Source organism: Mixophyes fleayi, chromosome 5, assembly GCF_038048845.1.
Source record: "Mixophyes fleayi isolate aMixFle1 chromosome 5, aMixFle1.hap1, whole genome shotgun sequence".
Taxonomy (NCBI): Eukaryota; Metazoa; Chordata; class Amphibia; order Anura; family Limnodynastidae; genus Mixophyes; species Mixophyes fleayi.
The window spans coordinates 95,054,677-95,072,260 of NC_134406.1; the positions used below are offsets into that span (position 1 = coordinate 95,054,677).

Below are 17,584 nucleotides of genomic sequence, written 5' to 3' on the forward strand. Positions count from 1 at the left end.
CGCCACCTGCTGGGCGGAGTTATACACTGACCTACTAAATTATTAGTGTGCGTGGAAAAAAAAATTCAGAAAGGGCTGAAATTTGGTATACTAAGATGTTTTTAATTTGTTAATTTAATTTGTTAATTGTTAAAAGTGTTTATAAAGATTTTAAAAAAATATATATATATTTCTTGAAGGAGAAGTGACAGTTGGGAGTGGTTGGTGGTTGCCGGGGGTGACAGTGGGGAGTGGTTGGTGGTTGAGGCCTGGGCTATGGCCCAAATGCATGACAAGAACCTTTTTAACACCTTAAGTAGCTTGATTTGACTAGAATGCATGAGTATCATGCACGGGTTAACTTGTGTGTATATATATATATATATATATATATATGACTTTTTTTCTCATATATATATATATATATATATATATATATATATATATATATATGTTAACTATGTTTTCTATGGTTTTTTGGATGATCAGCTATCGTTATTGTTAGTGTATCTTATGTGCGGCCCAAACCAACTCGTCGTCTGCCAATGTGGCCCAGGGAAGCTAAAAGGTTGGACACCCCTGCTTTAAATAGTGATAGTGGGGATTTATAAGTCCCACTCCTGTACTACCACTCTGGGGCATTGTTTACTACATCACATTAGATCATTGAATTTATTTTAGGGTTAAATGCTGGGAATATTTCCAAGATTCTTTTAAAGGATCTTGCCCCACCCATTTCCAATTTTCTGCGAATCTTGTCAGGGAACTGCAATACATCCTTTTTACCACTATCTCCATCTGTTTTGGGAATATTGTTACCTGTTCTTCCAACTCAAATACCATTGTAAATTACCTGGATTATAAAAAGGGTAGGATTTCTCATTACCACACTTGCCAAGGGTGTCTCCTCGTGTACATCAATGCCACCTCTCAGTTTCCCACCTATATATGCATTATACAGTTTTTGCAGTATTTGCATGTACATTGTTGTAACTTTAAGGGAAACCCATATTTTGTCCCAATTCCCCAAGCTATTTATTCACATCCTCTAATTCCATTGACAAAACCCTGTTTTCCTTATCCTTCTTACCACAACGTTTTCAAATTAATTTAATTCCAAGGGAATTGAATGGTTCAATATTCCGAGCACATCGATTACTTTGTTCCACAATATTTATAACATTAACATAACACATATTATTTACATTACTGTCTGCAATCATGCCCCTTACAGCCATATACTATATACATAACTATCCCATGGCTTACTTTTCTATAGATTCCTGATTTAGAGACATTAACATCTGTGGGTTTTTATATGGTTTTAGCATTCATACTTATCTACCCCTGCTATCTGATCCTCTTCATCACACTCCCTTATCAATTGTAACACAAGCACACTCCAGGTGATGCACACACGAACACCTTCTTGCTTTTAGTTTGCTTTTTTTTGTCAGGATGGCAAAGTAATTTGTAACATAAAGTTGCACACACTTTTCTTGTCACCCTAACGCTAAAGTAACAGAGACCAGCTCCCTAGACACCAGCCACTGTCTGACATCGGTCACACACACAAAAGAAAAAGACAGGTTTAAATACTTTACACTCCTCCCACAGCCCTAGCTTGATGAACCGATGACACTCTCACCTTGCCTTTTAAAAGGAGTTCCCTGCAGGTGTTCTGTTTTTATTACCCTCAGTGCAGACTCACCCTGTCAGCCTGATGCTAGCTGTGGCAAGAGATGATTTTTAAACCACTTCAACATATGTAAGTTAAATCAGACTTTTTACTATTATTATGTAACACATAGGTCCTACACCTGTATCTCTTTAACTTAGGTGCATTAACTGTACAAATGTGTAACTCTGTTTGCAGCCTTTCTCTGCAGATTCAACAAAATAAAATAAAATAACCCCCAGCGCTTGATAGGCTGGTACAATCACCACACTAAGATGCAAGGGGTCTGCTCACCCCAAAAAATGTATAAATAAATAAATAAATATGCAATAGCGTGTATTGTACCAAATCAGATAAATAGGCTGCAGTAATAAATATTTAAATGTAGTTTATTCTTAAAAAAACATATAGAAACATATGAAACACTAATGCCACTAAAACACGTGGTGCTGATGAGCTCAAACAAACATTCAAATGGTGCTACAATGTTACAGCACGCTTGTCACACGCCGGCCCCGTGGAAGGGTCCTGGCTTTGTTACCTCTACCTCATAAGCTGTGAACATGGCATGCTGAACTCAGTGTTTTGCTATTAGTCTCCACCTGGTGGTTTGTTCTGCGCATGTGTCAGCCACCACTCACCTTTATGACCTCCCATCCGTTCTCATTGGCCCTGGCACTTTTGGAGCACTATTTAAACCTCCCAGTTCCTGTTGTCTGATGCCTGTTCTTCAAGTTACTCACTCTCATCAGGATTGGGCTTCCTTTATGTACATACCTGTAGCTGCTGTGCATTACTCTCCCAAGTCAGCAGTAGGATCTCTTCAGTGTCTCCGCTGGGACTTCTACATTACTTGTCCTCTGCATCAGTGTTCTATGTTTCATGCTCGGCTTAATTGACCCGTCTGCAGCGCTTCTCTACGGGAACTCCAGCCTCGTTAAGAACTCCTCACACCTGCTGCTCTGAATTACCATCTCAACGGATCAGCTAAGTTCTTCATCATTATTGTTTCTACAACTGTCGCTGTACCAGTAATCCATCTGCTTTTGCTCTGAGTTACCATCTCAACGGATCAGCTAAGTTCCTCATTGTTATTCTTTCTACTGAACTGCCGCTGTACCAGTAATTCATCTGCTGTTGCTCTGACTTACCATCTCAACGGATCAGCTAAGTTCCTCATTGTTATTGTTTCTATTGAACTGTCGCTGTACCAGTAATTCATCGGCTGTTGCTCTAAGTTACCATATAATGGATCAGCTAAGTTCTTCATCATTATTGTTTCTATGAACTGCCGCTGTAGCAATAATTCACCTGCTATTGCTCTGAGTTTTCACCTAATGGATCAGCTTAGTTCTGCATTGTTATTGTTTCTATTGAACTGCCGATGTGTCAGTGCTCCATGCCATTACTCTGACTTTCCATTGATGAATCTGCTAAGCTCCTACTAGTAGCTTTCATATTTCTCCTGGAGCTAGTCCTACTATCATAGCGTTCGTGACACATTACGCTCCATCTACTGTTCTGCCATTACTACTGCTGGGAACCGCGACCTGCAGTAATAGGTGCTGCACAGTCCATACCCTCTCCTAGGGGTAATGGTGAATACCACCTACCGTTAGACTTCACGTCCCAGTTAAAGCATCAGTTACTGGCAGATACATGGGACTCTCTAAATTTCAACAGATTTCGTGACAGTAAAAACAGGCCTCGTGTCTGAGCCCCCGGTGGAGCCTTCAGCAAAGGACATGTTACAACACCTTATCACCCGCGGTGAACAACAAGACAACACTCATCGCCAGCTGCTTCAATGCTTCCAAACCCTGGCGGGTCGCCTCAATGTTCTCCAAGCAGCCCAGCCTGTCATCTCAGCTCCTCCACCTGAGCAACCTTCTGGTCACCAGTCTTCTTCTGCATCTGCACTCAGACTCCCCACTCCTGCTAAATTTTGTGGGGACCCAAAATTTTGTTGTGGATTCCTTAATCAATGTTCTATTCAATTTGAGTTATTATTGCATAATTTTCCTACAGACAGAACTAAAATAGCATATATCATGTCCTTATTAACTGGCCAAGCTTTGGCCTGGGCCTCCCCACTCTGGGAGAGAGACGATCCTCTGCTCAGCAATTATGCATCATTTTTGGTCACCTTCTGCCAAATATTTGATGAGCCCGGTCGGATTACCTCCGCTTCTGCTGGTATTCTCAGACTATGTCAAGGGAACCATTCGGTGGCACAATACGTCATTGAGTTCTGAACCTTATCTTCAGACTTATCCTGGAACAATGACGCTTTAGTGGCCACCTTCTGGCAAGGTTTGTCAGACCGTATTAAGGAGGTATTGGCATCCCATGAACTGCCTACCACCTTGGATGCCATTATATTTCTGTGTAATAAAGTGGATTTGCTTTTCAAAGAGAGGTCAGCAGAGAGGGATGGTCCCTGGCGCCTTGCACCCAGACCAAATCCACATACTCCGTTGATGCTGATGAACCCATGCAAATCGGGAAGTGTCGCCTAACTCCTGAAGAATGTGATAGGAGACGCCGAGATAAGTTGTGCATTTATTATGGCGAGTCCGGGCATTTCCTCAATTCCTGTCATAAGAGGCCGGGAAACACCAAATCCTGATCTGTACCGGGAAGGTCAGATTAGGGACCAGCAAAAACTCCCCGTCTACTGTTTGTACTATTCCTGTCTCCCTATTACTCGATTCTTCAGTTGTTGGTACTCAAGCACTTTTAGACTCTGGTGCTGCCGGAAATTTTATTTCAGAAGCCCTTGTGACTCGATGGTCTACTCCTACGCTCTCCTTAAAGTCCTCTATTGTTATTACTGCTATCAATGGATCTCAACTTCCTGGAAGTGTGATTTGATTACAGACTAAACCACTTACTCTCCGTATTGGAGCATTACATTCTGCACGCATCTCGTTTCTAGTATTACCTCGTACCACTACTCCCATCATCCTGGGTCTTCCATGGCTTCAGTTACACTCTCCTCAATTGGATTGGAATACCTCTGATATTCTGGTTTGGGGTCCTCGCTTCCGCTCGGGTTGTTTAATGGAAGTCAAACCACTTTGAACTTCTTCTACTCTCTCCCAACCTGAGACCCAGGCTATGTCACTCTATGTGAAAGAAAATCTACAGAGGGGTTTTATCAGACCATCAGTTTCCATGGCCGGAGCAGGTTTCTTTTTCGTAAAGAAGAAAGATGGGTCATTACGGCCTTGTATTGACTATCGCGGCCTTAACATAATTACCGTGAAGAATCGTTACCCAATTCCTCTCATCCCGGAGTTATTTGACAGGTTTAAAGGTGCCACCATTTTCACAAAGCTAGATCTTCGGGGCGCATATAATCTGATTTGTATCCGGTCTGGAGATGAATGGAAAACTGCCTTCAATACCCGGGATGGGCATTATGAATATTTAGTGATGCCTTTGTCAGTGTGTTCCTACCCCAAAAGAGAGAAATACCAATACTGTACTCTATTCTACAGAAGATAATCACAATTCATATCCAATTTAAAAATATAATGTAGCCCCAAAATTCTCAAATAAGTACACAATCAAATGTAATACTGTACAATGCTCAGTTCCCTAGTCTACAAAAGGGAATAATAGTTAGAGCAATTATTATTGGTGGATTGTGCTTAAATTTTCAAAGGAGGATAAAGATTTTACAGTAATTACAGGTCCATTTGCCTTACCATTCTAAAACTAATTCTAATAGGATCATTGCAATTAATTATAGCTCTTTCAGTCCCCAGTAGACCGTTTCCACCATTTGACAATCTCAATTAAAGCAGAGCCTGACTGAATAAGATGGCACAACTGGCTTGGCAATAAATAACTATAATAACTAATATTTTAGTTATTTATTGGGGAATAATATTAATTTGCATTTCTGCGGCTATAATATACAGATATTCTAAGAGGCATATTCAACTGTCCTGTTATCGGCTTGTACCACACCTACCATTACACATAATCAGTGTCGGACTGGCCTACAGGACTACCGGAAAAATCACCGGTAGGCCCCTCTGCCTTACAGCCACACCCACACACTCTAGAAGTGGGCGGAGCCCATTCAGCTCACATGTTCGGTATCCCTGCTGCCCTCCCCGGCGTCCCTGCTGCTGTGTGTACAGAGTTCATCTCGTCTGCTTGTTATAAATCTTTGTAATCATTCTCACTGCCGACCTGGTGTGGAGAGTTCCCCAATCACCATCCTGATATCACCCGTGTTACACGCAGTACGTGTGCCCAGATCCTGCCAGCGTGTTAGACAAAGGAGCGTGTGCCTGCTGGGAGACCAGGTCCATGGATTCTTGTCAGATATTTCCAGATAAGGTTTGACCACAGGGAACAGTTCCCCCTACGCACATCAGACTTCTTGTCAGTAAGTGTGTTACACACAAACTGTCTGAGCGTGAGCGGAATAATAAAGGGAATACTCGTAGATTATTTAACTTAAACCAGGAATTAATGTATGGCTGCTGAACATACGTATCCTGTCATCCAGCCGGCAGCCACGTTCTGGATCAAAGGCTGGGGGTCAGCTCACCTGGTGATCGGCGTCCCCCCTGCTACAGGGGCTTGTAGTTTCACAACACCTGGAGTGCCACAGGTTAGCCAAGCCTGGTTTACTGGAACAATCCCAATTTTTGGTGACTGTTCTACCCAATCTAAGGGGCAGGTCAAGACTGTGTACTCTATATACACACTGCATTCTTTATATACTACACTATGGTACTAGCTGTCCTTCGTGAGCTGACCACTCCCCCTCTAGTGTCTGGTCCCACCTCTATGATGGCCGGCCACACCCCCACTGGTGGGCCCCTAGCATTGCAGTCCCCCGGTGGGCCCTTCATGCCCCAGTCCGACACTGCACATAATAGAGTCTAATATGCAAAATGCTTTCCAGCGAGAAGTCTGCAGCTTCCATCTTTGACAAGTCCTGTACCACCTAGGTAACACACACATCTCTTAGCAAATCAGTTAAGTGATCCATAAATTTCAGTCACTTAAGTGAACATATTTATGTCGCCTACTAAAACACAATGCATTATAAGTGACGACAAACTATTCAATCATTCTTTGTTATAATGAACATGAAATAACATTTACAAATACCGTTTACTTCACAAAATAACTTCAAGACCCTATTGATAGTACATATAAAGTTTACATACAGTGTACATAGTAAAGTACAGTTACAGGTAATATAATATACCACAGCAGACACAGATTCCAGGTCACCATGTTATACCCAGAGATGTTCCTTTTCTACTTTTAGTTAACTCTTTGTGTGTATACTGTACCTACTAAACTCTTTGGGGGGGGTATTCAATTACCCGCGGAGTGCCTCTGGAACAGCTGCAAAGGCAATCCGCAGTACCGCAACAATGCAGATTTCTCTTCGCACCCCCCCATAGGGTTGCAAAGAGAAATCCTTCTACCCACTTTAACACAGATTCTGCCAAATATTTATACAGCACAAATAGATAATCATCTAAGTTTAGATGTACATAACACATCATAGGGCAATGATGCTTGCACCAGGAAAGATCATACGCAGATGGGGAATTTCTTTAGAGTTGTTATATTTTGGAAGCTTCACACCTTAATCCCTATGTGCAATGTTTTTAAACCATTGCATTCTTTAGTTAATATGGGATTGTATCTTCTTCAGAGACACATCTTATTTCCATATTTTAAGCAAGAAGTTGTCTAATCATTTACAACTCAATAGGGTTACACTTAAACAGTACAGTATGGATTCTTATTGGATAAACTCAAGATGCAGATCCTCACTACTGTAATTTGCTTATTTCCTGAATTGGGTTTCAGATAAAAAAATCTTTAGCTGTCTTTGATATTGTGTGAGGTTCTGCACACAGAACTGTTTTTTTTCTACATTTCATTATCATCATTATCAGCTATTTATATAGCGCCACTAATTCCACAGAGCTGTACAGAGAACTCATTTACATCAGTCCCTGCCCCATTTGAGCTTACAGTTTACAGTCCCTAACATACACACACAGAGAGACCAAGAAAGGCTAAGGTAAATTTTAATAGCAGCCAGTTAGCCTACTAGTATGTCTTTGGAGTGTGGGAGAAAATCAGAGCACATGGAGGAAACCCACGTAAACACGGGGAGAACATACAAATTCCACACAGATAAGACCATGGTTGGGAACCAAACTCATGACCCAAGTGCTGTGAGGCAGGAGTGGTAACCACTAGGCCACTGTGTCGCACCAGTGTTTTGATTAAAGCATAAGAACATTCAAGATGGAGAGCACTGGCCTATTTTTTTTTTACTTTTTGCCACACTTAGCCCAGACAGGTTCATATGAACTGAATAGTGGTAAGTCCCACCCTATTTGAATATATTTTTGTGTTTATGTATTTATATTAGCAACAAATAGGTGAAGGTTAATAACATCCTTTATCTACATTGTAGCAGTAGCGGCATATCAGTTTATCAAATAGCTGTCCATTACTTAATCTCATGGTGAGGATAACATACAATGCTCACCACTCAGCATCACTCTGATGCTGAGTTTGAACGCATATGTGTCCAAAATACAAAATAAAAAGGTGCAATCATGTTCGTAGTTGGATATATCTTAACATATGTGCAACTTGGCATAGAATGTTAAATCTGAATGATTAAAGCATATAATACACTTTGTGTGTCATGATGGTGTTGAAACGCTAGTCATCATCATCGCCAGCTTCACGATGACTGGCATTTAAAATAAAAAATAGTTTTACCCCCCACCTCCACCACCAAACATTCCCTCTAGGAAAAAAAAAAGCATATAAGCAGGGCCAATTTGTTTGCAACAGTCTCGGGGGGAGAAACATCGTGTAATCCTCCCACAAAAGCTCCTGTTATAAAATCACACAGTCCCAACCTGTTTAAGCATTCTGTCTGTCATAGACTAGTGCCGTTTGCCTTTTTTGCAAGGCGAGTGGGGTACGTTTTTTTTGTTTGTTTGTTTTTTTATGTGCCCAATTCCCCAAAGGTACAAGTTGGGACAGAGGACATTGTAATAGGGAGACTTCACGCTGCAGGTTTCCTTGTTATTTTGTCACCAGCCCGGCTAGTCCTGGTTGCAACTTTTGCTGGGGAACTACATGCTGTTCATCCCCAAAATTGCTACAACCAGCCCAGAATATAAGCGTAAAACTTTGGGGCATACGTTTTAAAATTCTGTATTCAAACCCTTTTTTTTTACACCACAAAGGTCCATGCTGATGAATAGCAGCTTCAGCACAGATCTTGAACCAGAGGTTAAGATCCAGCAACAGATACGCCTCCTAACCTGGCGTATCTGTGACTGCACCCACTTCTAATTATAATGAAATTATATGAATAGGCCTTTACTCAGTCTACATTTGCCTGTTCCTTCTCTCTCTGTACTTCCTCTATAAGCAGAAGGAGTTGCAAGTGTAAGATGCGCCGGAATCTACATATGAATCTATGTGTACTCATTTTTTGTGCTCATGAACAGTACAGAAAAGCATATTTCATGTTAAAAAAACAGACATACGTCTAACTCCAAAAGGCTTTACATCGGTAGAGTGTGGGATAACTGTATCCCAGTGAGGCAGATTAAGACTCTGATAAAGCCAGGAACTTAACAGTTCTCTAATTCCAGCACAAGCTTCTCGCCACCTGGCATCTCTACTTCAGGCACATTTGGGCTCATAGTCTCACACTCTCTGCTACAAATAATAGCACTTCACAGACATCCTGCATGACACATGGCTAACACTTGCAGTCAGGAAAGGCCTTCTGTATGTCTCTCCTCTCTCTTTGTGAAGCGTTCTCTAGCACAAGGTCATAAAAACACATGTTGTTTTTTTTCTGTACAGTTCCTTTTAAGGGGATTATACACATGCTCATCTCAGGTCTACTATGTTTTGTGAACACGCAGGACGGGGCATGGATGTCCTCCCTCCCCCCAGCCGCTCCAGTTCTTATGTTTATGAGGTCTGTGTTCACCATAGAGAACAATGATCCCAGTCTCAAGATCAGTTTGTGCTTCATCCAGACAAAGATAATGAGAGCAGAGCTCAGACCCCTATTTTCACACTGCAATGTCCTATATCTTTTCACAAAGCAATATGCAAGATCTTGAAACTACACCATCCCAACCATATTGTGTGTTACTTGTCCGTTAAAGCCATGCAAGTCGTAATTCAGAAAACAAATAGTGGTGTTCTATGTATTCTATAATGTATTGCTTAAATGGGGGCAAGTCATTGAAAATTAATTCAGGTTCCATTTAATAATTTTTGAAACACACTGGTAAGCCATATCATAAAGTGAGTGATTGCTGTTATGTCTTTTACAGTGGACGTCAAACTACAGTGGTTCCAATTAAATTGCATACTGTTTTACACCTTACTAAAACAAAGATAACATTGATAGTTTGCCCTGTATTTAAAACCATAAAACTCAAAAAGTGATTCTTTCAATGAAGTTGAAGATATGCAATGAAGATTATATATCAAATCTTGAATGTTGTCAGATGTCACAACATCAAAAATGTGGGTAACACTTAATGCTTGGTAGTCTGAAAGTAAGGGTGCACAATTAAGCTACTTTTGGTATAATTGAGGTATTGTGTATATATCTTGTTTCTGCCTTGGATTGTTTTTACGGCAAGTCTTATGCAAATGTCTACTTAGGTTATGAGAATTTTTTTTTTTTTCACAAAATCAAAGCCTTTGAAACTGAGGTTCAACATCATACATGTTTTAGAGGCAGGGGCGGATCCAGAAGTTAATTGTACTGGGGGCGATTTAGGGGGGGGCGATTTAGCCCCGCCCCCTTTTTGACACCTAAGGCTGCTGACGGCTGCACACTATGTGCAGATCCGTTCAGCAGAGAGAGTTAGGGAGAGAGTCCTGCCCGGCTGCTCTGATTGTGTCAATCAGAGCAGTTGGGCAGGACTCTCTCCCTAACTCTCTCTGCTGAACGGATCTGCACATAGTGTGCAGCCGCCGGCAGCAAGCCCTGCTAGGGGGGGGCGATCGCCCCCCCCTGGATCCGCCACTGTTTAGAGGTTGCTAAATGCAGTTTTTATAAGGGAAAAATCTGCTTGTATGACTGCTTTAACAGTTGCTCCTTAACATACTGTTGACACTCTTAATAAGCATGTAAAAAATATGTAGTAACATATTTTTTCTTCCCCTAGGCAAATATTAATATTATCGAGGCCTTGCAGAAAGAAGTTTTACATTATGACTACTACTATTCATTTTTTGATATATTTGTAAGTATTTACATGTAGATTGGTAATGTGACATAAAGATGGATATGTTTAAATGAGGAAAAAAAACATATATTTCTTAAACTTTAAGTATTTGGAATTTTGAGCACTATTATAATACAAATGATTGAAATGCGTAAAGTGTACCTGAATACAGACACTGAACATCCAACATTAAGAACAAATATAGAAAAAATGTATTGAGAAATTAAAATGTTACACATGATTTACATTTAATACAATATACTATTGTCACTTGTTTCCTATGTATAATTAGCTATAGTGCCACTTGAGATGAACTTGTTCCTACTGCAAAAAATGAAACCCAATGTCTGCGATCATTGCAGAGTAAACAACTGAAAACATTGCTTGCTCTACATTCAAACTGGCTACTTAAACTTTTCTGTTTTTCTCTTATTATACTGCTTGATTGACCCACATACAAATACTGGAAGCAGCAATACTTTGGGGATGTTTTGTGTTTGACGTGATACATTGGTCTATATTAGGGTACCTCTCACACTGAGTACTTGTCCAACATTGCATGCTATTCATCACCTTCAAATATGTGCATGAGTAAGGTCTTTTAGTGTGCTTTAATGTCCTGTAGCACCATATAAAATCAGAAAATCTTTCATATATGCACAGTGCTCATTCCTGCCTGAACAGTACAGAACACCAATGATACTCTTAGGCCTGCCCATTGTACTGTGCAAAATGTTCTCATTTGACATTTAGTACATATCCATGTGAGTTCTGTAGAAATAGAGACATGGTCCATGAATAGGCTTTCATAATTGCTTTTTGGCTCTGGTTCATGACCTTAGAGAGTTTGTATGTTGCTGCTTTTTCGCTATTAAAATCGGATGTGTTAATGTGGATATTTTAAATGTTGCGTGCCTAAATATGCTCATTGTATTAATACAGGTAATGGTCAAAAAATGGAAGCACTTGGGCAAATGTAAATTGATAGTATGTGCTTCCACACAGGTGTGGCACCTGTGTTAATTAAGCAATTAACATACCAGCATGGTATGAGTTGTATATGAAAATGCTGGACTGTCCTGGTTGCATCTAATTATTACTTTAGATTAAAGCAAAAATCACCCCTTGTCACGGGCACTAGGAGTCTTTACCCAGGTATCACCAGATGATGGACTTACCAGAGCAGTATAGGTGGTAATATGATACTCTGGTAGCGGGGTGATCACGGAACAGGAGACAGCAGATGGTAAGAGAATGCTCGTGGAAAGTCTATGACTAGCAGCACTGGTAATATATAGATAATAGACACGAGGAACTGGATGGACAAGGAAACGTGAGGGTAGTCAGTGGTCTGCGGATAGCAAATTGTACCACTGCTATAGTGAGTAGGAATGTCCAGAAATAACGAGGAGGTGATGAGAGTCAGCGGTCTGCGTATAGCAAGTGGTACCGCTGTCTAGGTGAGGGAATGGAATCCAGGTGAAGGTATCCAGGAAGTCAGTGGTCTGCGTTAGCAAGTTGTACCACTGCTATGTGAAAGGATACTGGAAACAGGTGACTCAGGGAACAGGGAACAGTGGTCTGCCTCTAGCAAGTTGTACCACTGAATATATATATGTGAGGAAGAGCACGGGGAGATAAATGCAATGCAGAGTATACACGGGCACACTGAACTTGATCCCACGATGATATGCACAAATAGTAATAACTGAACAGCACTGCACAATAATACAAAGTCACAAGAACTATCCAGGCAAAAGGTAACACAGTCAAATGATGGCAATAGTCTCAGCGGATAGGCAACTCCAGAGGAGAACAACTCAGTCCAGCAAGATATGCAATACACCAGCACAGTCAATGAGAAGTATGCATACCGTGGTTCAGGAGAGCAGGCTGTCAGACAGAAGTGCAGGGATACCTGAACGGCTGGAGGCCGGCAGGATACGAAGTCCCAGGAGGGTAGAAGCGGTAATCAAGTAGGTGCAGCGCACAGGTAGGTAGACCAGCAGGGATGGAAACAATACTCAGGAAGCAGTAGTATATCGAACTGGACACCTGGAGAACGCCGAAGAGCAGAGATGGTCTAGACAAGATGGAAGCAGCGGAGCGCTGATCCAATGCAGACAGGTGAGTCGACACAAGCGGAGACACTGTAGAAGCACGGAGAGCGGATCGGCTGGCTGCAGACACGAGGAGTACTGGAGGGTTGCGATGAGCAGGGTACTGCAGATACACGGAGGCAGCGGATAGGAATCAGCTGGTGCAGTCACGATGAAACACGGGAGAGTTGAGGTGAGCAGGATACTGTAGATACACGGAGGCAGCGGATAGGAATCAGCTGGTGCAGTCACGATGAAACACAGGAGAGTTGAAGGGGACTGGAAACTGTAGTAGCACAGAGGCAGCGGATAGGAATCAGCTGGCACAGTCACGATGAAACACGGGAGAGTTGAGGTGAGCAGGATACTGTAGATACACGGAGGCAGCGGATAGGAATCAGCTGGTGCAGTCACGATGAAACACGGGAGAGTTGAGGTGAGCAGGATACTGTAGATACACGGAGGCAGCGGATAGGAATCAGCTGGTGCAGTCACGATGAAACACAGGAGAGTTGAAGTGGACTGGAAACTGTAGTAGCACAGAGGCAGCGGATAGGAATCAGCTGGCACAGTCACGATGAAACACAGGAGAGTTGAAGTGGACTGGAAACTGTAGTAGCACAGAGGCAGCGGATAGGAATCAGCTGGCACAGTCACCATGCAACACAGGAGAGTTGAAGTGATCTGGAAACCACAAACGAACAACAGGAATCAGCAGGAGCTGAACACACGAGGAAACACAGGAACACCTTCAGAGGCTCATGGGGAATGAGACTCCAAGATCAGGCCACGAGGTATTGACCTCAGGTGCTTTAAATAGGGAGTGTTGCCTGATCAGCCAATTAACTAAAAGGAACATGAACTGAAGGTTTGAAAGGGCTGCGCATGCGCAGACCCTCAGGATGGTGGACGGCCACGGTTCCTAAACACACGAGAAGTAGCACTCACAGTCCGGTGAGTGACACCCCTCTTTCAAAGCTGCAAAGCAAATAAGGTGAACCCCTCAAGATCAATTGACTGCAAATTTCAACTTGCAGCAGATGTCATTAAAAAATTGTCCTGAAAAAACTCCACAGAGCAGGACATCCTAGTTGGGTTGCAGTGTTTAAACCTCATTACACCTGGTGCATTGTATTTTTGCGAGATCAGTGGTGCAAAACTACCAAGAAAGGAGATGTGGTCACATGAATCGCCCTTCATCGTGTTCTTGACAAATGAATAAGTGCATGTGCGATGCCAATTTAAAGAACTTTACAGCCCTGAGTGTCTTTTTCAACAGTCAAGGCTTGTGATTTTTTCTGTATTGTGGGGCACATTTTTCTGGCATGATTTGGGTGCAGTCATTCCCTTATAAGACAAGGTCAATGCAAATTGCTACTTAATGGTACTAATTAGTCATCATTTTAGGGGTCTATTCCAGGATGTCAGTGCTAACTCCACAGAGCACACAAGGTTGCGTATAGGTTTGATGAGCATGACATTGATGTTGTCCATATGTTATATGCATCTCACTCACCAGATCTGAAACCAATTGACCATTTAAATATATAGCGCCAGCAAATTCTGTAGCGCTTTACAGTTAGGAAGAAACACAATAATAAAACAATACTGGGTAATACAGACAGACAGAGAGGAAAGAGGGCCCTGCTGACAACTTACACACACAGCAATGTTTGGAAGATTGGAAGACAAGAGGAAACTTATTGTGCGAGGGAGGGAATTCCACAATGTGGGTGCAGCCCGAAAAAAGTCCTGTAACCGGGAATGGGAGCATGTAATAAGAGTGGATGAGAGATGCAGATCTTGTGCAGAACAGAGGTGTTGAGTTGGGAGATATTTTGACACAAGTGAGGAGATGTATGTAGGTGAAGTCTTTTTGATGGCCCTGTATGTTAGTAAAAGTATTTTATATTTGATTCAGTAAAAAGCAGGCAACCAATGTAGAGACTGACAGAGTGGCTCAATAGAGGAAGAAAGATTTCGAAGGAAAATTAATCAATAGATTGTAGGGGTGAGAGAGTGATTTGGGGAATAAAAGTAAGGAGTGAATTACAATAGCCGATGTGGGACAATGATGATTGCATGAATTAAAGGTTTTGCAGTGTCTAGTGTGAGATATATGCATATTCTGAAAATGTTTCAGATGTATGCAGCATGATCTAAATATGAGTCGATGTGGGAAACAAAGAACGCACCTAGGCAGCCAAGTTGCAGGGTGTAGTTTATAGTCATGTTGTCAACAGAAATAGAACTGTCAGGTAGATAATTTCTGTTGGTGGGTGGGAATATTATTAACTCTGTTTTTGAAAGATTGAGTTTGAGTTGGCAAGTGGACATACATGGCAGAAAGACAGTCAGTTACGTGGGACAACACAGATGGCTAGAGATCCAGAGAGTATATATACATATGTGTATCATCTGCATAGACATGGTACTGACATCCAAAGAGCTTATTAGTTTTCCAAGAGAAGTGGTATAGATCGAGAACAGCAGAGGGCCTAGTACTGAGTCTTGTGGTACTTCAACTGATAAGGGAAGTGGAGCAGAGGTGGATCCAGAGAAATAAACACTGAAAGAGCTATTAGATAGTTAGGATGAGAACCAGCATATGACAGTGTTTTGACCTAGTGATTGTAGCGTTTGTATAAGTAGAGAGTGGTCAACAATGTCAAATGCAGCAGAGAGATCCAGGAGAATTAGAAGAGAGTAATGAGTTTTAGTTTTAGCAGTGATCATTCATTGATAACATGAGTCAGTGCAGTCTCTGTGGAGTGTTGTAGACGACAGCCTGACTGAAGAGGATCCAATAGGTTATTTGCAGAAAGAAATGTGTGAGGCAAATGTAGTCAGTTCTCTCTAGAAGCTTGGAAGGGCATAGGAGCTGGGAGATGGAACGGTGATTTAAGAGGGCATTTTGGTCAGAATTTTTTTCAGAATAGGAGTAATCACTGCGTACTTGAATAATGACGGAAAGTTACCAGTAGGGAGAGATTACAGATTTTAGTTAGAAGTGGAATGAATACAGGATCTACTGATTTGTGGGACCAAATGAGAGGGTGTCAGAGAGTGCTGGGAAGGAATTGAGCTGATTGCTAGTGTAAAGTTTGTGTGATTAATGTGTTTCCAAAGCACAAAGAGATTTAATAGCAAAAATAGCAGGATAACAGCAAACAATGGTGATTCATAAAAAGGTATAACATAATTCAGGAAAGTATATCCGAATACATTACGCAATCACTCTCTGGGCCCAGGTCCATATTCAGTCTAGTAGTCTGCAGTCAGGAAGACATTTAATACTGGCCCAAGGACTTGCTTATATACAGTTTGAGTTAACAAAAAACCAGTGATGATGTCACAATGTACACAAAGATAAACTAAGGTCTTTCTTCATTGGTCCAGGGTCAAGTCAGTCCAGTACAATGCAGATCATAGGTCAGTTCAAAGGATTCCTGTGATAAGGTGGAGGCAGCTCACTCCAACAGCTGTGTACATGTTGTGCCTGAGGGAAGCGACCTAATACAGTTTAAACCAACCTTTAAACATGTGTTGCTTACAGTATTATAAAATATAAATTTTAATTTATTCATAACTAACGATCTCTAAGTGCGATTGCTACTCTGTTACCACCGTATCTCTACTGATGAAATGAGGAACAATATAAGACCAAACACCATAAGTTTCTTAGGACTTGAACCATAAATACCTGTAATGTAAATTTATCTTTGCATAAATAACCTTTAAGTGTGATTGCGTTATTAACCCTGTTATGATGTACTACTAATCACAATCGCACCGAAAACTATTACAATTGATATTTGTTAATTTAGAATGACTTCATCCAAATATTGGACTTCCACACTAGTCAAGAAAGAGGATACATTTTCTAGTCTGATCTTATCAATCTTGTCCTTGATGTAGGAAGCAAGATCCTGGGCAATGATGGTAGTTGGAGGGTTTGGGGTGGGAGGCTTGAGGAGAGATTTGAATGTGTTATAGAGGAGTTTGGGGCTAGAAGCTTGAGCAGAGATGAGAAATTAGAAGTATGTTTGTTTAGCAGAGTCCAGAGCATTTCGATAGGAGTGGTAGATAACAATGCTTGTGAGGAAATCATTGAAGCTACAAGATTTACACCAATGCCGTTCTGCTTTACGAGATCATTTTTGAAGATTTAATTTAATGTGCCATGGGTGACATTGACCTCGGTCCAGAGTATGAAGTGTTGCTGGAGCCACTTGATTAAGGGCTGTTGCTAAGGTTTGGTGAAAATGAGGTACTGCCATATCGGGGTAGGAGAATGTAGAATTTGGGGAGAGAAGATATTGGAGAGAGGTGAAAAACTTTTGAAGATTAATAGATTAAGAGGTAAGATTTCTGCAGGTAGAAGGCTTGGTAGAGCTTGACAGCAGAGATGTTAAAGTACTGGGGGTGAGCATGTAGCTGATAAGGGGGAAAGGAGTTTTAAGGAAATCTTAAACTGTGCTAGAGAAAACAAGATCAAGGCAATGGCCATCCCGATGAGTAGAAGATTCAACCCATTGGGAGAG

The 17,584-nt window shown here is 41.5% G+C and overlaps 1 protein-coding gene across 4 annotated transcripts in view; it reads left to right on the top strand.

The window, feature by feature from the left end:
• STARD3NL (STARD3 N-terminal like) overlaps nt 1-17,584 on the top strand; it is a 56,132-nt gene that overhangs the window by 20,297 nt on the left and 18,251 nt on the right. For all 4 annotated transcript variants that reach the window (XM_075212572.1, XM_075212570.1, XM_075212569.1 and 1 more), the window contains exon 4: nt 10,882-10,959. In XM_075212572.1, the coding sequence (XP_075068673.1) occupies nt 10,882-10,959 (78 nt within the window). The remainder of the gene's footprint in view (nt 1-10,881; nt 10,960-17,584) is intronic.